Source organism: Colias philodice, chromosome 27 (assembly GCF_061535455.1).
Source record: "Colias philodice isolate Cphi_HAF_F1 chromosome 27, ilColPhil1 Martin Lab GWU primary, whole genome shotgun sequence".
NCBI classification, from domain to species: Eukaryota; Metazoa; Arthropoda; class Insecta; order Lepidoptera; family Pieridae; genus Colias; species Colias philodice.
Genome location: NC_143112.1, coordinates 202,217 through 226,773, shown reverse-complemented (window position 1 = coordinate 226,773; position 24,557 = coordinate 202,217). Strand labels below are relative to the sequence as shown.

Below are 24,557 nucleotides of genomic sequence, written 5' to 3'. Positions count from 1 at the left end.
TATGATACAATCCTAGTAGGAATTAGTAAAAATAATCTTAAAGATGCAAATGGCTATAAGATCTTTGTACACTTTCGCATCTGGTAATCAGATCTGTATGAAATTTGGTACAGCTAGGTACTTTTTATCCGGGTACCATGCGAGTGATGCCGCGGAACGTAGCCAGTATGTAGGTACAAGAAGACCCGGTAAACATTGCTAGTAAAACTTAATTAAAATACCTGTATCATTTTTTATATCAAATACAACACACACACACACGCACAAATTAATAATTATGATTGATAAAAATGCTTACGACGTATTGTGACAATCCCAGAAAGCCACATAGCATAATTCAAAAGACCGGCTACTTAATAACACGATTTTCTCAAAATGGATAATATTTTTACATCTAATTAAAGCCTGTTCGTCGACAAATTATGGTAAAACTTTATGTAAAATATTCTCAATTAAGAGTTGTTGTGGAGCAGCTTTTGATTTTTACAATATAAAAAACACTATTGAATCAAAAGAAAATTATAATAAAACCAGTAACTACATACCGTGTACGTAACAACATAGTAACATCCATTGAGATAATATATGTATATCTATAATGGTAACATCACGGATTATTTGAAATCAATAGGTCATGGACCTCAGCTTACATCAGATGTGTGAATAAATGATAATCATTTAAGATTACTGAAAGTTTCACAGAGCGTTCCAGCATATCATTAAGTCTTGGTATAATTAATTAATTTTTAAATTTTTGGGACACGCTCTCTACGCAATAATCAATAAGTAATAAAAAAAAAACATAATTTTACACATTACACGGATATATAAAAATGGCTAAAGGAGTTTTTAAAAATATGAAAATGCTGGAAAGGTTTAATTTTAGGTTTGCGCTTCAATATGAACATGCAGATGAATGAATAATTCTTTTTTATATGTACATAGGTATTTTGTAAATCTACTATTGCACGCCGAAGCGACTTTTTAACGTCTTCAATATCAATGAGTGTGTTTATTTTATAAAGATCGATGAATTACCAATAAAATAGTCCAGTTTTCAAATCGCTAGTTATCAGTCTTCTTATTTTCTCTTTTAAGATTCTGATAATTTATTGATATTCAAGTAGTTACATACGAATTAGGATAATTCGGTAATGGTTTCGGTAATGGGTATAAATAAATACAATCTTCACTATACAAGTTTATTCCAAGCCTTACAACAACCACAAAGCTATACTAAACACAACAATCAATGGAGTTATTCCAACACTATGAGCGGCAGACTGCACGCTATCTCCTGTCATGTGCAACTCCATGTGACGGAGGACTGATAATTTCGCGTCTCGAAGTATTTCCGTTTCGCTGTCGTTTGTAGGCCTGTAAAATAAATATATGTGAATAATTAGATCTATAGAAATATGTTAATTTATTTTACAATAAAAAATATAATGATTTTTGAAATACGTTTTTTTCTAAATTTCAATAAATTTTAATGTATGGTTTTAATGGTAACTTATTTAGATTAGTGAAATATAAATAATTGTAAATACAATCATTTTCAGCGGCTGTTATTTTATAGGAATAGGTAGATACCTATTTCTTTTATATTATCATGACCTAGTGCCTAGTTTTTCACAAGATGAAGCAATTTAAGATTGTTCTGTAGTGTTTGATTTATCAAATCAATAATATTTAGCAACTACAGCCTTTTCAATGAACTTCATAATATGAATCTACGATTTAATTTGTAATCTTCTTATATATAAAAATGAATCGCAAAATGTGTTGGTAAGCGCATAGCTCGAGAACGGCTGAACCGATTTCGATAATTCTTTTTTTATTATATTCCTTGAAGTACGAGGATGGTTCTTATGTAGAGAAAACGTTTATATTATGTACCACGGGCGAAGCCGGGGCGGACCGCTAGTTGTTAATAAAAATTATTTCTGTACTAACCTTATTGCTCTGCAATGTGAGATTTCAGGTACAAAGTACACAGGGGACATGGGCTTGCTATGTGTCGTGTTGGGCCCCATCGGGGACCATGGGTCAATGCCCCCGGCCACCGACACCACGCGGTCTGGAATGTTGAAGCCGCCGAAGAAAAGGTTCGTGCGGTGGATTCCCGCGCGAAGTAGGCTCTCGTTTATACTGAAAATAATATATAATTAAAATACAAAATAAAAAACGAATTATTAAGCGTTTAATTGAGATCGTCGGTTAAATAGATATTTTCATCAAAATATGCATACCTTACTTTACCTTATTTTTTCTGTTATTACCCTCTTGTATGTCATATTTATTTTCTGTCATGTATCACTTGCCATCTTAATGTGTTTGTTAGTTACAAATTTATTTAATTATTATAAAAGTAATGAAACAGTGTTTATACATATTATATAATTGACGTTTGAATGAATATGCATCACGATCAAATCGTACTGATTTATGTGATGCTTTACTGTATATTTTCATGTTTTGATCTTCTGTTCAATAAATGGTTTAAAAAAAAAAACCTACATAACACAAGTAGATACTGTAGGTATAGGTATAAACTGTAACATGTTGGCAGAAAAAAAAATTACAGCTGGTGGTCGTATTAAAATCTATGTTATTAGTCATTCTAAGATCATTAGAATGGAAAGGCATTTATTCCCAAAATAATAATACTATTCATTTCATTTAATACGTATTAAATGAACAGTATTAGCACAGTATCACAATATTATATTAGTATACAACACAATTCTAAACTTACTCAACCGAAAAGAAGTCCTTGCACATCTGATGGAAGTACTCCAAGGGAACAGTGGAGAGGAAGGGCTGGCTCGAGCTGGTCGTGGTCTGGTACCAACCGTACTCCACGCACGTTTGGTATGTCCAGAGACGCACTAGAAAGAAAGAAAGAAAAGCTTTATTGCCAACAAAATCTTAGACTAGCTTAACTTGAAAAATATTAAACTAAATATTATTTATAACTAGCGGTCCGCCCCAGCTTCGCCCGTGGTACATATTTCGCAATAAAAGGTAGCCTATGTTCTTTCTCAGGGTCTAAAGATTATCTGTGCCAAATTTCATCAATCGGTCCAGTAGTTTATGAGCCTATTCATTACAATCAAACAAACAAACAAAGTTTTCCTCTTTATAATATTAGTGTAGATATTGAAAAGCTATGTACGTATTACAAATAAAGTTTTTCGCCGCGTCTGTCTGTTCACGATGATCATATAAACTGCTGCAGCGATTTTCATTCTGTTTTACCGGCCTAAGCATGGTTCTCGATTCATTCTAAGCGGGCAAAGCCTCGTTGAAATGATAGAGTATGTACTATGTATGCTACTTATAAATATAAATCAATGAAACAGCGGAATACAGGATTATTCCTCAGAAAGGTTGTTTATTTTCTTATTGTAGGTAGTTCATATCGATTCGTTAATTCCTTTACATTTTATTATTATGCTAATTTTAACTCATTACATATTCTTTGTTTAGTTTCATTCACGTGAAAAAATAAGACATGTTACAACTGATTCAAAGTAATTATTGTTTAGGTTTACCTTGACCAGACTCACATGAATAATGTGTGTTGTAAAAACTTATTCTGTGAAATTCAATAGTTTTAGTCAACGAAACAACGTGTACAAAAATACGTTTTGTGTATTTCCCTACTTCCTTCTCTTTAACATGGTCCAATAGCATAGGTACATAAATTAAGATAAATAAATCGTGTTATAACTAAGTAAATCAAATAAGAATTTAATTATCAATTGAGATATTTTGTGATATTATAGATATTATATGTGTTTTAAATAACTATTAACGTAGAAAATGATAATATGTTTCTCTACCAAATAAGATATATTATTTAGTCTGCATAAGCACAAAGCCTTCAATTTCTCCGTACCGGGCGAGCGAAGCCGCGGCATCAAGCTAGTATACTACTAAATGAAAACATCTCATGAAACATGACCACGCAGTTCGCAAGACATGAAGTATGTACACACGTCGGCTTGTCGTAACATTGATGTATTGGCAACAGATACTAATTGCCGCTCCATGGATTACATACATACAGAATGTTAAAATAATATATTACATAAGCAATAATGTATTAAAATTATCTGCATTATGGCTAATTTATTTTATTGCTTGAAATAAATAATGTACCTATTTGATATTTAGTTTTATAGCATTCAAATGCTTTATAAATATGAGAAATTTTTGAAGAATAGAAAATACCTGGGCAGAAAGTGCCCAGAATGATAAAAAGATGCGGGTTCGAATCCCGCATTGTGAACGCTTTATAATTATTATTAGATGACTATAGTCTTTTAAAAATTGTGTTACGCTGAAGAAATAGAAACAAACAGTTAATTTCTATTCATTAAAAATGTTATGGATAAAAATAATATCGTATTCTAATGACTTAATAGTCATTTCGCCTCCAAAGCGAATATAATATTTAGGCAACGTCTGTCATCATCACAACATCTATCTACAAAATTACATATTTTACTTCCAAGTCAATAATTTAGGTACGCATTTCCATTCACATTTTCAACTTCCATTCAACCAAGTTCCATATTTAAATAATTTAAAACATTAAAATCGTCTATTATCTGGCATGCAGTGTGTCACATAATTTCACAGGCATTTGATTTGTGCATGCAGCTTGCACAAGCCTGTGACGTGTGTAATCCATCACGCGCTCCCAATAAACTACTGTCAGACGCGACACAACAGCAATTAGCCGGGTTTCACACCCGCGACTTCTGTATTATTACGTTAATTTTTATAACAGTTCTTCGGGAAAAATATAAATTATAGATACAAAATACATAGACTACACTTAGTTTCTTTCGTCTCTTTACACTTAAAGAGACGAAAGAAACTTGTTTAGTCTTCGTTTGTAAATCGATTTTACTGAAGTAAATCGCATAAAAAACCGTTAAAATTTGATTGAGTAATTACTACATATGCGATGTAGTAATTACGTAACAAAGTCTGTATATCTTAGATCTTTAAATAAATAAATAGGTAAAAAAATAAAACAACGCAACGGTTCTTGATGCGGTTTTTGATTAGTGATAGAGGAAAAGGAAGGTTTTCTATAGTATACTAATATTATAAAGAGGAAAGGTTTGTAATTATGTAAGTATGTATGTATGTATGGTTTTCACGCATAAACTACTGGACCGATTTCAAAAATTCTTTCACCATTAGAAAGCTGCATCTTCACTGAGCAACCTAGGCTTTATTGCATTTTCAAAAAAATTAGAGATCCTTACCAAAAATGCAATAATGTAACCCAAGGTGTAAAAAATTCCTTAATAAAAATTCTGTCATCGCGTGCGCTGCGGAATCTATTGAAGATTGAACAAAAAAATGTTCTACGGTATTATAGAATGGATCAATATCTACAAGAAAGTCCGTGATACCATATGTCCATAGTTATGTTACTACAACAACTTTTTTACGTTTTCAAAGTAAATAGAAGTGCCGACAGTAATCAAACCATGTTATCCATACACATAATATATTAATCCTTATCCCATTAAATGATGTTTTATTATAGACTGTTTCAATACCAGCAAAATACTTTTTAAATTTAAAAAATTGGATATTCCATTCAAAAGATATAACGAATTTTTAAAAGTGTCAATCTACATAAAATAGTAGGTATGTATACAATAAGCAGGCGTAGTGCGGGACGGGGTGAAGGTGATTTTCATATGATTAAAAATTAAACCAATAGTCCGACCTATATGTAGACTTTTCACTGTCACGATATCGCTATCTATGCGGGTGAAACCGCAGGGCATTGCTAGTAATATAATAAAATGGTAGAAAAGTGATGTCTGTACAATGAAAATATGTAAAAATAATATTATATATAAATATCTAAAAATAGCAGGTATTTTCGTTTCCGAACCCACAACTGTAGTTAACAAATTTTGCTTTCCATGTGATTTGAGCTTTTTGTTTCATTGAGCTTTCGATATCATTTGAGCTTTTTGTTAAATTGAGCTTTCGATATCATTTGAGCTTTTTGTTTCATTGAGCTTTCCATGTGATTTGAGCTTTTTGTTGAATTGAGCTTTCGATATCATTTGAGCTTTTTGTTAAATTGAGCTTTCAATATCATTTGAGCTTTTTGTTTCATTGAGCTTTCCATGTGATTAAAGCTTTTTGTTGAATTGAGCTTTACATGTGATTTGAGCTTTTTGTTTCATTGAGCTTTCGATATAATTTGAGCTTTTTGTTAAATTGAGCTTTCGATATCATTTGAGCTTCTTGTTTCATTGAGTTTTCCATGTGATTTGAGCTTTTTGTTGAAATGAGCTTTCGATATCATTGAGCTTTTTGTTAAATTGAGCTTTCGATATCATTTGAGCTTTTTGTTTCATTGAGCTTTCCATGTGATTTAGCTTTTTGTTGAATTGAGCTTTACATGTGATTTGAGCTTTTTGTTGAATTGAGCTTTCCATGTGATTTGAGCTTTTTGTTAAATTAAGCTTTCGATATCATTAGAGCTTTTTGTTAAATTGAGCTTTCGATATCATTTGAGCTTTTTGTTTCATTGAGCTTTCCATTTGATTTGAGCTTTTTGTTGAATTGAGCTTTCCATGTGATTTGAGCTTTTTGTTGAATTGAGCTTTCCATGTGATTTGAGCTTTTTGTTAAATTAAGCTTTCGATATCATTTGAGCTTTTTGTGTCATTGAGCTTTCCATGTGATTTGAGCTTTGTTAAATTAAGCTTTCGATATCATTAGAGCTTTTTGTTAAATTGAGCTTTCCATGTGATTTGAGATTTTTGTTAAATTAAGCTTTCGATATCATTAGTGCTTTTTGTTAAATTGAGCTTCCGATATCATTTGAGCTTTTTGTTTCATTGAGCTTTCCATGTGATTTGAGCTTTTTGTTAAATTGAGCTTTCGATATCATTTGAGCTTTTTGTTTCAGAGCTTTCCATGTGATTTGAGCTTTTTGTTGAATTGAGCTTTCCATGTGATGATTTGTTTTTGGTTGAAAGTTTGTGAAAGTGGAGGGGGATGATATAAATTGGGGCCCCCCGATAGGATAGCCACACCCTGCATATTTTGAACTCTACTCAAGTCTCAAAGCCACAGTCCTGGCCTTTGGCAAAACACCACTGCTTTTGACACTGTGGTCCCATGCAATGTGTGCACGGTTACGGCCCAACTTAAATGATGTCAAGGAGCAACAAGCTTATAGATATTATCATGAACACACCGACATATCAACACACATACAAACTTTCGTAATGATTAAATCAGTGTGATGTAGAAATATAATATGTAGGTAGAATAGGTAGAATTGATAGCTTGGTGTCGCGTACTTGAAAATACTACAGAGAAATTAAGAAACAAAAGTTTAAAATTTTTAAAATAAAAATTAAAATATATATATTATAATATATATATAATTTAATATTTAAAAAACCCCAACGCAACGCAACGAAGTATATAGAAAAGGGAAACTATATTTGTGAAATTATTAATTCCTTTTTCTATACACTTAGATATCTTCGTTGGGCGATGGGGTTTTTTAATTTTTATACCTTAGTTCTTTTTTGTTATTATTTATTTTATTTCTTAACTGTATATAAAGTAAGTACTTATATGTAAGTGTTTATACTTTAATTGTTTATGGTAGTACGTGTTTACTCAATAATTGTGTGCAGTGTGTTACCTAAAGTTCTAACTACTATACAGTCACTATTCCACGCGGACGAAGTCACGGGAACAGCTAGTATTATACTATATGTTTAGCTTTCCACCCGCGGCTTCGCCCGTTTTGTCTAAAACCTAGTCAAAAACCTAATAAATTATATTATACTAAAACCTTCCGCTTGAATCACTTTATCTTTTAAAAAACCTGCATCAAAATCCGTTGTGTTTTAATACACACAGACAGACGCGAGAAGCCACTTTGCTTATTAGTATGTAGTGATTTGTTAAGTTTTAGACTTTCGATATGTGTATATGATTTTAAATAGGCTAGTTTTCAATATATGTATAAGATTTTTTTAACTCACTAGTAGTATCAGGGGCATCATAGCTAACATTATTATGTTTCCTTACAACCTCCGCATATCGGGGTTCGATGCACGGTTGAGTCCAGGGTTCTTTGGTAATCCAGTTTGCGAGACGCTGCATTGGGTCCGCTGGAAATCAATATTAATGAGATTTACGTATGAAAGTTATAGTCGGTAGTAAGTGTCACGCGGCTATACCCGCGGGTAAAATTAAACTATTTCTTTATCTCATCTATACTAAATATATCTATACTAATATTATAAAGCTGAAGAGTTTGTTTGTTTGTTTGAACGCGCTAATCTCGGGAACTACTGGTCCGATTTGAAAAATTATTTCGGTATTAGATAGCTCATTTATCGAGGAAGGCAGAAGGCTATAGGCTATAATATAATATCATCACGCTAAGACCAACAGGAGCGGAGCCACGCGGGTGAAACCGCGGAGCGCAGCTAGTGTGTTATATAGCTGTTGTATAACATATATTACTGAAAGCTTCTGAAAGAGTTACAAACATACACATCCATATTCCATTCTAACAAGCTTTTGCATAATAATTACATATAAAATTAGTAGGATTTACTGGAATGTTGGTTCAAATTTGATTTTTATCTGCGAAGCTCTACATATTCATATGTTTTGCGATGAAATAATTTAAAAAGCTTCCGTTAAAACTTTCAACTTGTGTTTTGGTTGCGAATCGAGCAAAGAAAGTTTTGAATGCTTTTTACTAAAAGGAGTTTTAAACACTACGTCGTTTCATAGTTAACCCATTGGCCTATTTATATACATTTTTGTTTATTATTGCGTATTTAATTTTTCAATTCCAAGTACCTACTACAGTTTCTGCCAATTTCATTACATTCGCTTAAATTATAAGCTATATACTTAATATAAATCCTCACCAACTGCGCTATCCGTGATAACGTCACATGCACTAGTTATATCCCCCGGCGTTGCGTATTGCACCAGGTAAGCGAATGTCTCCGTGATGCCGTACCAAAAGAACGTGGTAATGTCCAGGGTTGCGTTGGCGCGGAGTGGGGCGCAGGTGCTGAATTATATGGAATTTAGTAGGATTAGAGTAGGTAGTAGTTAGTGGGAATTGAGTAGTAGTAAGTAGGATTAGAACTGTAGTTGTTAGTATGGTTTAATACTAGTAAGTATTTTTGGAGAGTAGTTTTTGTGGCTAAATTGTAGTAGATAGTATGTTTAAGTGTACTTAGAATGGTTAAGAAGTAGTAATTAGTAACTATGGTTAAATTGTGTGTTTGTCAAAAATTGTTGTTTAGTAAGTAGTGTGTAGTGTAGTACTTAGGTAGTGTTTAAACTTTAAAGTGTAGTAGTTCGTGTGGTTAAATTTAATTAAATTGGATTATAAAATAATAATATTTGTTAGTCGTTGTTGTGTGGGCCTGTTGCGTCGAAACGTTGTCGTATTGACTTATCGAGGGCGTGTCGTATCGTGGTGTTGAACTCACTTAAACATAGTCGATACTTGTGCAGCTCCATCGTCAGTCCCCAGCAGGTCTACCATGCGTTGTATCGCCTCACCCACGCTAGTAAGGCATGCCTCGCTGCCTTGCGAGCGTAGCGCTTCGGTTATCACTTCTAAATATTCTGTAATTTTTGTTTGTTAGTTTCATTATGTGCTTTATATAAATTCGGTTTGAAGAAATATAAAAATGTAGTCTTTGATGATTTAGAGAACCGGTTTGGATTCCAAAAATGTTGAAGCATGATGCAGTGATGAAGAAATGATTACAAGATATTTTAGACGCTTTTAAATGTCAGCGATGTTGCAATTTAAAGTGTTGCATTATCTATTAATTAATTTGTTACGAGATACGTTTAAAAAAACCTATAAGTACCTAGTCTTTAATACTAAGGAATGATGCTTTACACGAATCTGGAATTTTCAGTACCATTTTATTTTATCCATTACCAACTTTGAAAAATGATTTTAATGCGCTTATATACGCTTTCTATTCACTTTTATATCTATACTACCTGTGCCCCGCGGTTTGCTCTACATTTATTAGCTCCTATTGCATTGGTGTAAGCATGATTAAGTGTGATGATAATAATACGTTTAAATATGTTTTACAATGGATAACATTCATAGACATACCAGGGAAATCTTCCTGTGCATGCAGTGGTCCACTATCAGAGAAGGCAGCGTCCACCAGGTGGGGGTAGGAGAGGCGCATCCAAGTGGCCATGCTGCCGGCGTATGAACATCCCACCAGACCCACTGTGGCGTTCCTAGTAAATACAACCTTTGAAATTATAATGTTATATTATACAATAAATTATATTATCTAACATGTAATTTGTCAATATTATCTTATAAATATGTAAAAAAATACAGCAATGTGAAATTATTGTATTAGGTAAGGCGAAAATAAATTACGATCCAAAGCTCTATTTGGTTAAAATAGAGCATATTTATCTACCGTCCCAAAATATATATATTAATTTACAATGTTGAAGGACTAGCTAATACACAACACTTTCCTCGCATTTCGCTCTATGTAGCGCAATTAGCCGAAATACTATCAAATAATATACAACCATAATATCATAAGAAAAAAAAAGACGGGTTGCACTGGGGGAGTGCCGGCAGAAGTGAAAACTTGATTATTAACGTTGAGCATGTTTGATATACATCCGTCTTACGCTTTTTCGGTCAGGGTCACGCGAGTTTAAGATTTTATACCCAACGCCGCTAAAGAAGTTTTCACTTCAACAATTATGAGTAACTTACTTAAACTTTCCTCCTTCATAGTCGTCACTTTTCACATGCTGTATGAACTGCGCCAGGTCACCCAGCGCCTGGTCTACGTTCAAAAAGCGAAGGTTTGTTAGTTGTGTGTCTCTGGAAATAAAATGATTAGAATGTATAGTAATAGTGTTCTAACTGGTCGTTAGAGGTTTACAAGCTTGAGTGGAACAAAATATATTTATTTATTTATTTATTTACTCTTTATTGTACAACATATTAAAATGAAAGTACATAAAACAAAACCATTTAAAATGTACAAATGGCGGCCTTATGGCTCAAAGCCATCTCTGCCTATATAAACTATATAAACAAAGAGAAAATTCTACTATTATTATTTAAGCGCGAAAGCTCCAACATTGAACCCAGAACTATCTATTTCTTCATCTTACAACCAAACCACTTCACCACGTGGTAGTTTATCATATAGATACCTACAAGCTTAATTTTGTATGACTAATCCCAACGTAGATCACAGATCAGTGGGTCACTGGGCAGCCAATTAACTTTGGTTCCTCTTATGTGGGTCATCTTGGAAATTGATATGAACACATAATACCTAACTAGTATACAGGATACGCTATTATTTATTTATTACACTTAGATTATGAGGAAACATTTATCGAATTTAACATTTACATATTCAATTGATTCGTCATATACATTATAAGCTTTCCATTGCTTTCCTCTTTCAACTTTTAAATTAAAAGTCAGGGCTATGCTATGTTTTATAGTTTCATCCACTATATTACAAAGTGCTTGTTGTCTATGTCGTGGCCATATCGTAGATTTGCTCATTTCATGAAATGGCCAATTTAGTTTGGCCAGATCGTTAAATCGTCAACGTTTCACGATTTCACGAAATGCGACCATTTTTGTTTCTTTTTTAAAAAGCGATTCGCTTCTGGCACTCGCTGGCCGCTGCCGCGGCACGCTCGCTTTGCTCGCTAGGATCGTGCGTTGTTTATTAAAGTCTAACCTAACCTAACCTAACTGTTTTCTATTGCAAAAACCATTCGCTTCTGGTATTCGCTGACGCTACCGCGGCACTAACTTAAATGACAATTTAAACAAGTTCTTAAAATATTCTGAAATTTTTAATGTTTTATGGACTCTCTAAGATATTTTATACGATCTGGCCAAATGTCGATGACCAAATCGTGAATCGTTGACGATTTAACGATCTGATCAAACTATGTTGGCCATTTCATGAAATGAGCAAATCTACGATATGGCCACGAGTCACGACATCTATACAAACTATGTAGGTATTAGAAAACAATATCATTGGGCAGTTTAAATTTAACAGGCATTTGTTTTTTTTTTCATCAAGTTTTAACATTATTAAACTAGTGATCGGTACATTATATTCGCCGCTATATCACAGATAATAATATAATATTATACTAATATTACTATTACAAGTATAATACTATACTAGTATTATATTATAATATGTGGCCATTTGAATTTTAAATGCATTTGCATAAACCTCCCTTCAATAACTCAGAGGTAACTGGACGATCCATAAAGGCTCCATGTTGGCAACCCGCCACCCCGTTTTGGCGCGCAATTGACAATGCGTCATATAATTCAAAACTATGGCTTGAATCTGTGCTTGAATGTAATGTTTAAAGTGTAAAAGATGTTATTGATAAAGTTCATATGTTGGTCAATTTGTTAAATGTCAAATATTTGATTTTGGTAGAGAAAGAAAAGCTTCGAGCGAAAAAGCTGGGAAAGTCTTAAAAGCGTAAGATAAGAGGGCGCTTTTTATCTGCTATGTATTTATTAATTCATTTATTCATAATTTTCATATTAATTTAAAATGGGTGAATGGTTTTTCCATATTCCTATATATTAATATCATACAAATATGCTCTCATCATTGAGACACGAGTAAAAAAAATGTATTTTACGACGATTTATCATAATCATAATACAATATATTATATTTTATACCTCTGATTTCTGAACAAAGCCATATGTTACTAGTATATTACGAACCGTTAATCCCACAATATATAAATACATATAATGGTATGTCCATCGGGATGCATATGGGATTAGTCCGTGATTTGGAATCCACTGCGACAAATTAACGTTTATGGTTGATAGTGTACTGCTCGAGCGGCCGTCTGTCACACCGAACTGTCACCAAATTACATTTTTTAGAATTCCCACTAACCGATAGATGATAAATAATCATTTTTAAATCCGTTTAGCCGTTCTAGAGTTACAAATATTGTAAGTAAGTCGACTTCAATCCAGGAGCTTCGGTGAAATGATGCTGTAAGTACATACTTAAAATTTACAGGATTTATTAAATTCAAACTTGAAACTTTTGAAATTTTGCTTCTACAGAGATGACATCACTGATATTTATTTTCCAGGTACGAGCTGTTTATTTACATTCATATTATAAAAGAGGATGCATATTTTGGATTTTTATGTATGTTGTAGTATGTGTAGTTTTAAGTTAGCATAGCATAATAATAATATGTATGAATTTTAAATAAGATACAATAAATCATAGCTTCGGATAGATCTTTCATTTCATTTGGTCCCTCTTATTATACTCTAAACAATTATAACATTGACAACTCTTGCACACAAGAAAGAAAAAACATTAACATTATTAGTAACATAGGTTCCTTTTTCATTTCGTTATAGTGAAGAGATGGTAGCATAATTGTATACAGCGGAAATGTCTAAGCCCTAAGGTATTAGAAAGTATCATCATTTTTATCTCTACAACAATAATATTATGAATCATAACATTTGACTGCAAAAAATTTGCTAAATACAACATCCGTTTCGAATAAATTATTGGTCAAACATTTACACAGTTAATTAGAAGCTGTGACATGACTCATATACTATACATAATATAGTTATGTAAATATACTATGTATCATAGAGTGTCGCTCACCTTAGTAGAGTTAGATTTATATGGTAAGGTACTTTATCAACCAAGTGTTGTATTTACTAGCCTAGGTTGTGTTCTAGGTATATTTTTTAATTAATTCTAGTGCAATGGCTTGGTGGTAATCAATGAAACACTTTACTAGACTGTAGGGTGTATAATAATGTATTCACAACAACTGCTAGTACAAGTGCACAACTCTTATTACAACTGCTCTTTAACCATATGGTATATACCTATATAGTATGACGCACACATACAAAACATACATGATACGTTACACACTACACTAGGTTATAAGCGAAAGTATTCTAATATGCAAATTGACGGTATATAATTAATTATTAGGAAGGATTTTTATGCTAAAATAATGAACAAACGAATAAATATGATTTTTATGAGGTTTTTAGATTGTACGATATCGATTATTTTGTGAATCAATATTCCTGTGCTTTTAACTAAACGATATAATATAAATAATTTTAGTTACAAAATTTAATAGGCTAGGCTACAACTATTTTTTTTGTACTTTGTTTGTATTAACACGTTCACTGCGGCATGTCCAGTATCGGGCCATCAGCGACTACACCACAGTGCGGCGCCCAAAATCGCAGTTTTCACCGTGGTGCGGCGAGGTTTTTTATATGTTAATCAATGACTAGAAAAGAGACAAATATATTTTTGTGATCACAGTTTGAAGTAGGACTCAATTTCGTTTAAAAATCGTATGGCAAAATATTGGACCAACGCATAGAAAAGAAACCGTTTCTTTTGTGTGCGGCATGTCAAATATTTTGCCATGGACAAGCACCTCATGCCGCACTGTACTGCGAGCGCGCCGCGTGTCAGTCTCGCATAGTGATGCACCAGGACCGAAGCACTTTTCTTTTGAGTTTTTTTAAATGACAATGATACCTTAAAGGCTTTAGTTTTTTTACTTTCTTTTATTTCGTAGCATAAATGCAAAAATGTGATGACAGTTGTGAAAATAATATAAAACATTAAAACAAAAGTTACTGAACAAATTAAAACAAAAGTTACTGAACAATTTCCTGATAGTACTCTATCAAGTACCTTGTTTTATATGTGTTTTTTTTGTATCGACGATCTCGTTATCTGTTAACAAACAGACTGAAATATACAAAATTGATTTATATCGATATCGATGTTTTATTTTACAGTGTTTCCCATCGCTATTACTGTAAACATGCCGTATCAACGCAGTGCGGGATGGCAAATAATTTTTCACAAAATCAGGGGTTTACATTTTCCCTCATATCTTTTAAACTATTCGGTCAAACTAAAAGCTATTCATGCGGTATATACTAGACTATATATACTACTATCTGAAAAAAATTTTTTTGAAATATCTTGAAATTTCATGAAATTATTAACCTTCAAAGTCAGAAGGTGCGATGTGATAAAAATGGCTCATGACGCACAGTGGTGAACTTGCCGATGTGAAGTATGGAAGACATGCCGCAACAACGGTAAGTTTGGCATTTTAGGTGCCGCAGTGAACGTGTTAAATACCTACTTAAATGTCGTTAAATAAACTATAAAAATGTATATTCAAATTTTTGATACTGTATTAAAACAATAAATACGGTGTGACAGGCGGCCTCAACACAATCGTATTCTCAACGATCATGTAGAATGGTTCGATTCCTGTGCCGAGCATTAATTTGCATGTACCGGAGCTACCGGTAACCAGAGTTTCATTGTTATTGTTATAGCCGAATGCGGTTTTATGTTTATCGGCTTGTTTCGGTGTGAAACTTCATTATTGGTATATCATTTTGGGCTTTGTTTAACCGATTTAGTTGAAAGGAGGGAGGAGGTTTTGAGGTTTAGTTTTAAAATTAGAACGTCTTGTACTCACGCATTAATATAGGTTTTAAAATAAAAAAGGCATTTACTTCTTGCACACACAATGCAATACATATGGTACATACATTATCAAAAAATATGAGATTATTATTATTTGTTATTATTTTTAAAATACTTTTTAATTTTCGTTATCTAATTTTATATTACTCTACTTTAAATCAGATTAGAAGGGCAATATAAATATATTAAAAAATTTATATTTAAAAAATTCAAAGAACTTACCTAGTAGGCCTAGTACTACCATAGTACCGATGTTCAGTATAAAACAGGCCGCTGCCAGTCCTCGAAGCGAGTTCATATGCCAGCCCGGTCTGTGTCCACCCGGGGGAGATCTCCCACTCCCCCCCTACAAATATTACTATGTTGCTGTGTTGGCTTGTGAATTCATCGTTGTAGTAGTAACGCTGTAAGATAAATAATTAATAACATAGGTAGTAGAAGAATTGGTTTAGTAAGTTCTGCTGTTGTAATATTTAAAAGTTTGATGGTGAATGAACTTATGTCGTTTTGTAACATTATGTTTGGATCTGAATAAAATTCGGTATATAATTAGATTAAAAGATTACAAAATTACAGTATAGCCAAGGCATATATTTTCCATTTGAAGTAAGATTTATTTGCGGAGGCAAAGCAGAGTAGTAAAATAGGTAGTAGTTTTGAAAACAATGTTATTTGTGAGAGATAGTAAATTAGAAAAAAGTACTTACGATTTAAAAATTTAATCAACTGTTATTTAAAGTTGCTCAAAATCATCTTGGTGACATTCAATTTAACAAAGAATTTTCATTTGCCTGCCTCTAACTTACCATCCTAAAATTCCTAGTGTCGCTAGCATCAAAATGGTTAAGTCTGACATCCAACCATCTCTCCTGAGGGGCGCTGCGGGTGAGCGGCGCGGGGGCGGGGGGCTCCCGCGTGTGTAGACTTTGTACCGAAGTTAGCAACAGAAGGAGCAGCCCTGAAGTTAGGTACAGGCTGATTTGAATGTGCTTTTTCGAATGGTAGTTGTGAAAACTTGTGTGGATGTATGGTTGGATGGATTTTTGTAACAATTTCTTGATATTCTTCAGTTTTAAGTAATAATTTTAGTAGAGTATGTGTGTTTATATACATTATACATATAAATTTATACTTTACCTAGGTTTCATACAAACGAAGCCGCAGGTTCTGGTTATTTAGGCCGAAATTTTTAATGATACATACTTTTATAACTTATTATGTTTTAAAACCTTAAAATAATAATATTATGAACGAACATAATATGTTCGTTCATAATATTATTATGTTGTGAAAATGAAATGAAATGAAAAAAAATATTTGCCAGAATTGTGGTTACAAATTGGTTTTAACATGGTTTTACAGTGAATGTAAATTATGTTATTGGCTCTCTACAAGTAATTTGTACCTAATCTATGGAATTGCTTGCCTATTATTTTCTTTTAGTAATACATATATTTAATAATCAGTTGCAATTGCAATTATTAAATTATTATACTAATTGTTATTCGAAACAAAATCGTTGAGTTATACCGCTGAAGATTTCAATTAAAAAGTAATTAAAAATAAATTTATTTGCTACTTACACATGTTTTTCAAAATATCACAAAACAAGTGTTATTTACATAAATACTCTACTGAATCTAATTATCTCTATAGTGTATGATAGATTATTCTCTTCGATAAGATTACGTGAAAAATACTTGACTGATAAATATTGGAAAATTCAATTAAATTATTTATTAGTACAAATTGATATTCGTATATCTTATTGTTTTTGATGTACCTTGTAGGTAATTGTCGTACATATTATTTTAAATTGAACAATTAATAATTTTAATAATTAATTTTATTTATATTTTAAAAGTTTACAATTAAACTTTATTATAGATTAAAACAAAGTGGTTTTATTGCGATTTTTTCAGACATCTAGAATTTATTTATTCATTCACAACTAGGTACCTAATTGTATAATTAGCTATAAAGTACCTTATAAATAAATAAATAAAATGACCTTAATTAAGGCTTTAGGCTACTTGCCTAGACTACAAAGTTCATATTATTGATCTGGGACATTATGTTTGTTGTCGTGACTAAATTATATTTAAAACTAGGTTGAATTGATGAATTAACTATTTTATAAATAACTAGCTTTCCGCCCGCGGCTGCACCTGCGTTGTACTGAAACATACTAAAACCAAGTAAGTATTGCATAGTACCTATTGTATTTAGGGTTGCCAACACTTCATGATCAAAATATAGTATTTTCCAAAATAAGGTGTAAAAAATATAGTACATTTAAAAAAAATATAGTATTTTATGGGAAAAACAAAAAAAAATGGACAAATATATATTTGTTAATTATTAAGCTATTGCATAGCTTCTATCGCGGGCTTTGAGCGCGGGACCGAATCGAGAAATTCCGTAACGAAAAAACCTCACGCTTCCCACTCCGACGGGCTCGGAGGTGTGGCTTGAAGGCATGCTATGCAATAGCTTTACCGCGGCAGTCCCCGAGTGCCACACGTCTTTTTTATTTTTATAAAAACTACCTATATTTTTTTGCGCTTCTTGCACTGTGTAACAGCTTTTTGTTTAAAATTAAAGTGTCATATGCTTTATTGCTTTGTCACATTCATTTTTTAAATTAACATAAATCAAAAGCTCATTTTTTATTAATGATACACTATTTCTGTTTCTTTTTTCTCGCCACTGGTATATATGCGCAATAGGTTAGCCATCTTAACAATTAAAAGGCGCGTTCTTATTTTTTTTAAATGAAGGATTTGTTTGTTACATTTGTCTGTGTTGAAAATATAGTATTTTTGCGTACTATATATGTTTTCAACAGTATATAGTACGCAGACCCGAAATATAGTACAATACTATATATTATAGTACGGTTGGCAACCCTAATTGTATTATCTGTGCCAAAACGTTCCTCAAAAACCATCGGTGAAAATATGTAAAACGAAAATTGGTAATCAGTTTTATGGTTTTGAAGCTTTAATGTTAATTTTTATTTTATCTAAAACTAGCGGTCTGCCCCGGCTTCGCCCGTGGTAGGTACATATTTCGCAATAAAAGGTAGCCTATGTTCTTTCAGAGGGTTTAAAGATTATCTGTGCCAAATTTCATCAAAATCGGTCCAGTAGTTTATGCGTGAAAACCATACATACATACATACAAACCTTTCCTCTTTATAATATTAGTATAGATAGAATATTTGCATCCTTCCATTGTGAACTGATTAAATGTAATTTGATAAGTTATCAGATAATATTATTACATAAAATTGTTATCAGATCAACTGATTTGTTTATTGAAAATAATAGGTCTAACAGTAACCTTGTTAGATTTGATTTTTGTTACGATTTATTGTGTAAAAATTTTACCAATTATATTTAATTGTTTTTTATCACTCATTTTATACTATGTACCTACGACTCTTAATTAAAATGGAGCTATGCGGGTTTTTTCTTTGACTGCGCGGGCGAAGCCGCGGGCGGAAACCTAGTTTAAAATAATGGTACGGTTTTTGTGTCTATGTTATAGTTAGGAGGTTTGATACAGGCTAATTTTTAACGCGGAGAAGCTTGATCTTGATCTTATTCCTAAAATCATAATATTATAATCATATATTTGTTTCTAAAAAACATGGTAATTTCATAGTTCTTAAAGATATATCCACAACTTAAAATATACAAATATAAGAATCCTATGGGCATTTCCTGGCCACGCGAGTAAAGCCACGGATAACTGCTAGTATACTAATTGTAGTACAATGTATTATTTAAGACCGGTTTCATCCGGATTGTGATATTCGTAGAATCGGATGTGAAGGACAAACGACGGAAATTGGATTTATTAGCATCATGACGAGGGGTTTTATGTGTATCTTAGCATATCAGTGTAGAGAAATAGGTATTATTAAGAAGAAAATAAAGTGGTATTTTATCATAGCATTGGGAGAAATTGATCAGAAGAAAGAGAAAGATATACTACATTATTGCTTTCTACTATATTGTCTACCAAATTATATGCACACCAACTTTAAAAATGAAAAAAGAAATGTTATACTATATGTTGTAGTTCCCAAAAACCCTTCTGAAGGAAAGCTAGTTGAAGGAATCAATTTTTAAGTTTGAGATTAGGTACCTAAGCTTAAAACTACTGAACCGATTTGTCTTAAACTTGGTGTATAGAAAGACCATGCCCTGGAATTTCACACGCTATACGTTTACCACAAATATTGACTTCGCACTTTCTTCACTTAGCATTATTGGTCAGGTGCTACTTACAGTCAGTCAGTCATTATATACAATGGTCACGTGTGAATCTGACTCATTGCGTAGAGTTAGAATTGATGGAATGGACAATATTCAACGATTATTGTCTATTTGGCCTGGTTGACTGTTTGGAAAAATATGGGCTGATGAATCACGTTCTGAACTAAGGAAATATCTATATTACATGTAGTAATTGTATGTAGCATAATAAATTAGTAGAATATCACTTCTCATTCTATTTAAGGTCATAATATAGTATTGAAATTCAACAATCTTGCGAATTGTTTGTTAAAAAGCATTTACAAAACACAAATAATATGTACATAAAGAGTAGCAAATACCGTCCATATTCAAAATAACTAACTAAATTATTACGGTGATAATTCAAAGTAGTATTGAAGCGGCAATTAATTCAGCATTTCATAACTTTCCACCTGTACTATAATTATTATATTTATTTATTATTTCAGGCATCAGTCTCTCACAACACTAGATGATAAACTCACTGACTATGTATTTGCAAGCAATGTACCTACCTAATGTTGTGAAGAGACAAATAAAGTTATATTTTATAGTTATTATTTATTAGTAGGTACCTATGTGATCACATCTAGAATTCTATATCTTTGCGGTTTTGCGGTGCAGTAGTTATTGTAAAACAAACGGTGTGATTAATAGCGATTATGATTCACTGCAACTGTACACCTGCCGAATTGTGACAATATTAAACAAAGGACCAAACCTATGGTACCTACATTTTGGCATATCTTTGATATGAATCGAATCTTGTGGTGTAAAAACATAGCTGTATAGTTCTGGAATAGCTAACGGTATTTCCAAATCCCAAAATAGTAAGTCCATGTTTTTAGATAAATAGTAATTATTTTTATTAATTTTCATTCACATGTATTTAGTGACTAATGAATGTAAAATATAATAGGAAAGAAATAGATGTTTATTTCAATGTAATGAAGTAGAATAATAAATTCAGAACATATTATGATCTATGTGCGAATTAAATTATTTCTTACTGTCACGTTTGTCACGTCTTGTAAATCTAAATTGATTTCGATGTAAGTCAATACCACATCAATACATAAATAAAATTATATAAATATTTAAAAGTTCACTGTAGGGACAGATTATCTCATCACACTTGCTCTACTGATCGATTTTCTCTATGGAAAAGCTCTACCGAGTATCGAACTTTAAACTTCCGATTGTATTTCCCATTTACTATACCAAAGTAGTAATCGATAAATATTACATATTTTATGGTCGCAGTCGGTGAAATTATTATTATATTCGATTATCCGCCAGGTGTGGTGTGAAGTGGAACAATAGAGGGACGTGTGTGTGTTTTCAATCACTACACTGGGTAGAATAAGAGCTGGAGATTAAATTAAATTCATTTTTAAGAAATTTAAATACAAACAAAACGACTTATCATTTTAAGGGCTGATTTTTCAATCCCTGATTAAAACTTATTCATCGAATAACGTATTAAACTACCATTTGAAAAATGTATTCTAATTGTCTGTATTTGACAGTTTACAGGTGACATTTTAAAATGTTCGTGTAATACTTTATTGGCCGGATAAATTTTAACCAAGGATTGAAAAATCGGCCCTAAAAATGTTAAAGTTGTAGGTTTCATTATGAATCATCCTATTATAAAATATGCTATTAGCTTATTTAATAGTGTAGTAATTAACCCACAATGACTTGTGGGTTAATTTTTGAGTGCGATTCAGCGATGCAAAATATTTAACTGCTATTAATATTTTACTGGGATCATAGAATTGTATAACATTCATTTATTTAATAAGAATGTGTAGTATTCATCTACATACGCATTTCTTCAACCTTTCAGTGCATGTCTTCCACGCATCGCAATTATACCTACTTTTAACGTTATTTTATATCAATGTAGATATTTTATTTATTTTTAATGTCGACAGTTTATATGCAAACGAGAATGCTCACAATGAGGAGGCAAAATTATAATTAGTTATTTTGTAGTACGATGCATTAGGTGACAAAATTTTATAATAAAGTGATCACTAGCTCTTGTACTGTAATACCTTGGTATCTAATACCTAAGCGAATATTTCTCGGCGTGTGCAGTAAATTCCGCTCGATCACACGTTTTTGCGCAATTGTACAAATCAATTGTATACATTTCTTTTTTTTATATTCATGCTCATTACATTCACAATACTTTAGGGGAAATATTTATAAACAGCAATGTTTAATATTTTTGCTATTTGTTTATATATTTATTGAATAACTACTAGATAAGTAGGTAATAGCTTGGAAAACTCTTTTCAATCAGGACATCCTTAAATAACAGTTTACAAATGGTTTACAACCACAGACATATTTACAAATGGTTTACAACCTATTCTATGACCTACGGAATATACCCTTTAAAATTTAAAAAAGAAATCGATCCTTATCCGATTATTTCATTATATTACAGAACTTTGTAATATCTAAGTAAACAGTTTTGTAATCTTACTAACCGATTATTAAATAGTGAATGGATATGAATGTGATTGTTGCAATTTCACGCAAAATCTACACAGCCGTTTTGAATATTTGCTATGCAGATTTATTGGAATGAAATAACCATGGCCGTAAACAGGTAATACGTTGTGTTATAATCCGTTCTTAAATTCTGATACAATGTTTATTTTATAGTTATTTTTATGCAAATCTAACAATAGATAAGACTATAAAGTCTTTCTTTAAAAAATGCGTTTTGGGTCATTAATTGTATAAAATAAAAAACCAGCCGCATTAACAACCACACCTTTTTTTTGAGACTGGTTGAAAATCATGTTCTTCACTACATAGTATAACATAGTATAAAACAAAGTCGCTTTCTCTGTCCATATGTCCTTATGTATGCTTAAATCTTTAAAACTACGCAACGGATTTTGATGCGGTTTTTTTAATAGATTGAGTGATTTGTGAGTGATTGAAGAGGAAGGTTTTTGGTAATTTATTATGTTTTAGACAAAGCGGGCGAAGCCGCGGGCGGAAAGCTAGTATTGCATAATAAAAGGTATTTCTTTGATTATTTTAAGAAATAGTAAATATTATCTACTTGTAAAATGGACAAGTAGGACTTATATTATTTCGAGAAATATAGAACTCGACTATACCAAAACTCGTATGTTTCTTTTTTCTGAATATACTACTACACAGTATTATTATATTATATTGTACAGTATTATCCACAGAGCTATATAAATCAAGCGGGTACGGGGTATAGCTGGCTTACTTCTAAGCTCTCGTGTAATTGGGAAAGTGCTCGAAGGGTGCTGTAATAGATTGTAGCTTTTTGTTATCTGTGGTAAGTATACGCGCGTGAAAGATAAAAAAATGTATTTTTACAAAATATTTCGCCTTGATTGCCTGGCAGAGAACACTGAATAGTGATAAGTTTATTGTACCTGTTTTCTTGCAAAATAAAGTGTTAAATAAATAATTACTTATATTGTTTTTATTGCCCTTGAGACAAATGAATTAGCGGGTCACTGGATAGATATTAGTAAGTTTTTATTATTTAGTTATTTATTTATTTTAACTTATTCAACCTATAAAACGCAATTGTGTATATCTTGTCATTCATTGTGGTATTTTTAAGATATTTTCATTCACATATTAACTCGGAAACGTTGAAATGCTGAATCATACTACATACAATGTTATTGTTCTGACCTTGATAAATGCACACTCGTTGACGCTACACGTTCAGTTATTTATTTACTAAAATTGCTTATGTTTTGATTTCATTCAATTCTATAGTATAATATCACAGTATTACAATATAGGAAATATAATGTAATACCTACTGTGATAATATTATAATATAATGAATGGAAAAGTTTGGATGTTTGGTGAAATTTCTGGATGTTGTTGCTTACTCTATCACTTCAAAACTATAGACAACCGGTTCGGACAACATGTTATAATGAGATATAGTCTGATTATCATCTGGTATAAACATCGGTTCTTAGCAAGTAAAGCCGTGGGCAGTACTAAGTATATAATACTCGTTATAATTTCTAATATGCACAATAAAGTGCATTGCAAATTAAAAGCATGAGCATTGAGCATGTGCCACTTAAGTGCAAAATGTTGCTACCCTGTTGCTACAGATTGGAATAAACTCTTGAGTAAAACAAATTTAGGATATTTAAATGTTTATTAGTGTTCAAGTTTTGAACACTTACAAAAAAAATGTTCTAGTTCAAGAGTAATTGTTACTTTAACATGTTTGTACCAAAAGAAAAAATGTGAAAATGTCTAAAACGTGTGTAGGTACTTAGGAGAATTCGAGCATATTTATTTGTACTACTCTAGATTAGTATTTATTCCTATTTTTACCTTAATGGAAAGTTTTTTTCATTGTTTTTTCGACGGAGACATAAACAGGCATGTAAAAATAAACAATAAGGGGAAACGTCTTCCATACAAATAGATTTAACCATAATATTACGTATACCTAAGCGTATAGGAGTATGATTTGCTGCAAATAAGTACTAATAAAAAAGCTAAGAAATGTGATTTCGTGCAATATGCAATTCTCTTATATAAATTAAAA

General features: G+C 31.9%; 1 protein-coding gene across 1 annotated transcript; it reads right to left on the bottom strand.

Moving 5' to 3' along the window:
- Nucleotides 1-1,188: 1,188 nt before the first annotated feature.
- On the bottom strand, nt 1,189-17,298 carry LOC149476425 (putative serine protease K12H4.7). The gene is made up of 11 exons (XM_089711732.1): nt 17,240-17,298; nt 16,463-16,614; nt 15,879-16,060; nt 10,826-10,936; nt 10,190-10,323; nt 9,540-9,678; nt 8,964-9,112; nt 8,061-8,189; nt 2,759-2,891; nt 1,957-2,151; nt 1,189-1,377 (listed from the first exon to the last, which is right to left on the bottom strand). Exons 1-11 carry the CDS (start codon nt 17,241-17,243, stop codon nt 1,215-1,217), a joined length of 1,491 nt encoding a protein of 496 aa, XP_089567858.1. The 5' UTR covers nt 17,244-17,298; the 3' UTR covers nt 1,189-1,214.
- Nucleotides 17,299-24,557: the final 7,259 nt, after the last annotated feature.

Excerpts from the sequence above, each read along its gene's own strand:
- LOC149476425 (XM_089711732.1), bottom strand. Across the intron at positions 10,324-10,825 it reads TATGAAGGAGGAAAGTTTAA|GAACGCCACAGTGGGTCTGG; the intron begins GTAAGTTACTCA and ends TGTATTTACTAG. Across the intron at positions 2,892-8,060 it reads TGATGCCCCTGATACTACTA|TGCGTCTCTGGACATACCAA; the intron begins GTGAGTTAAAAA and ends CTTTCTTTCTAG.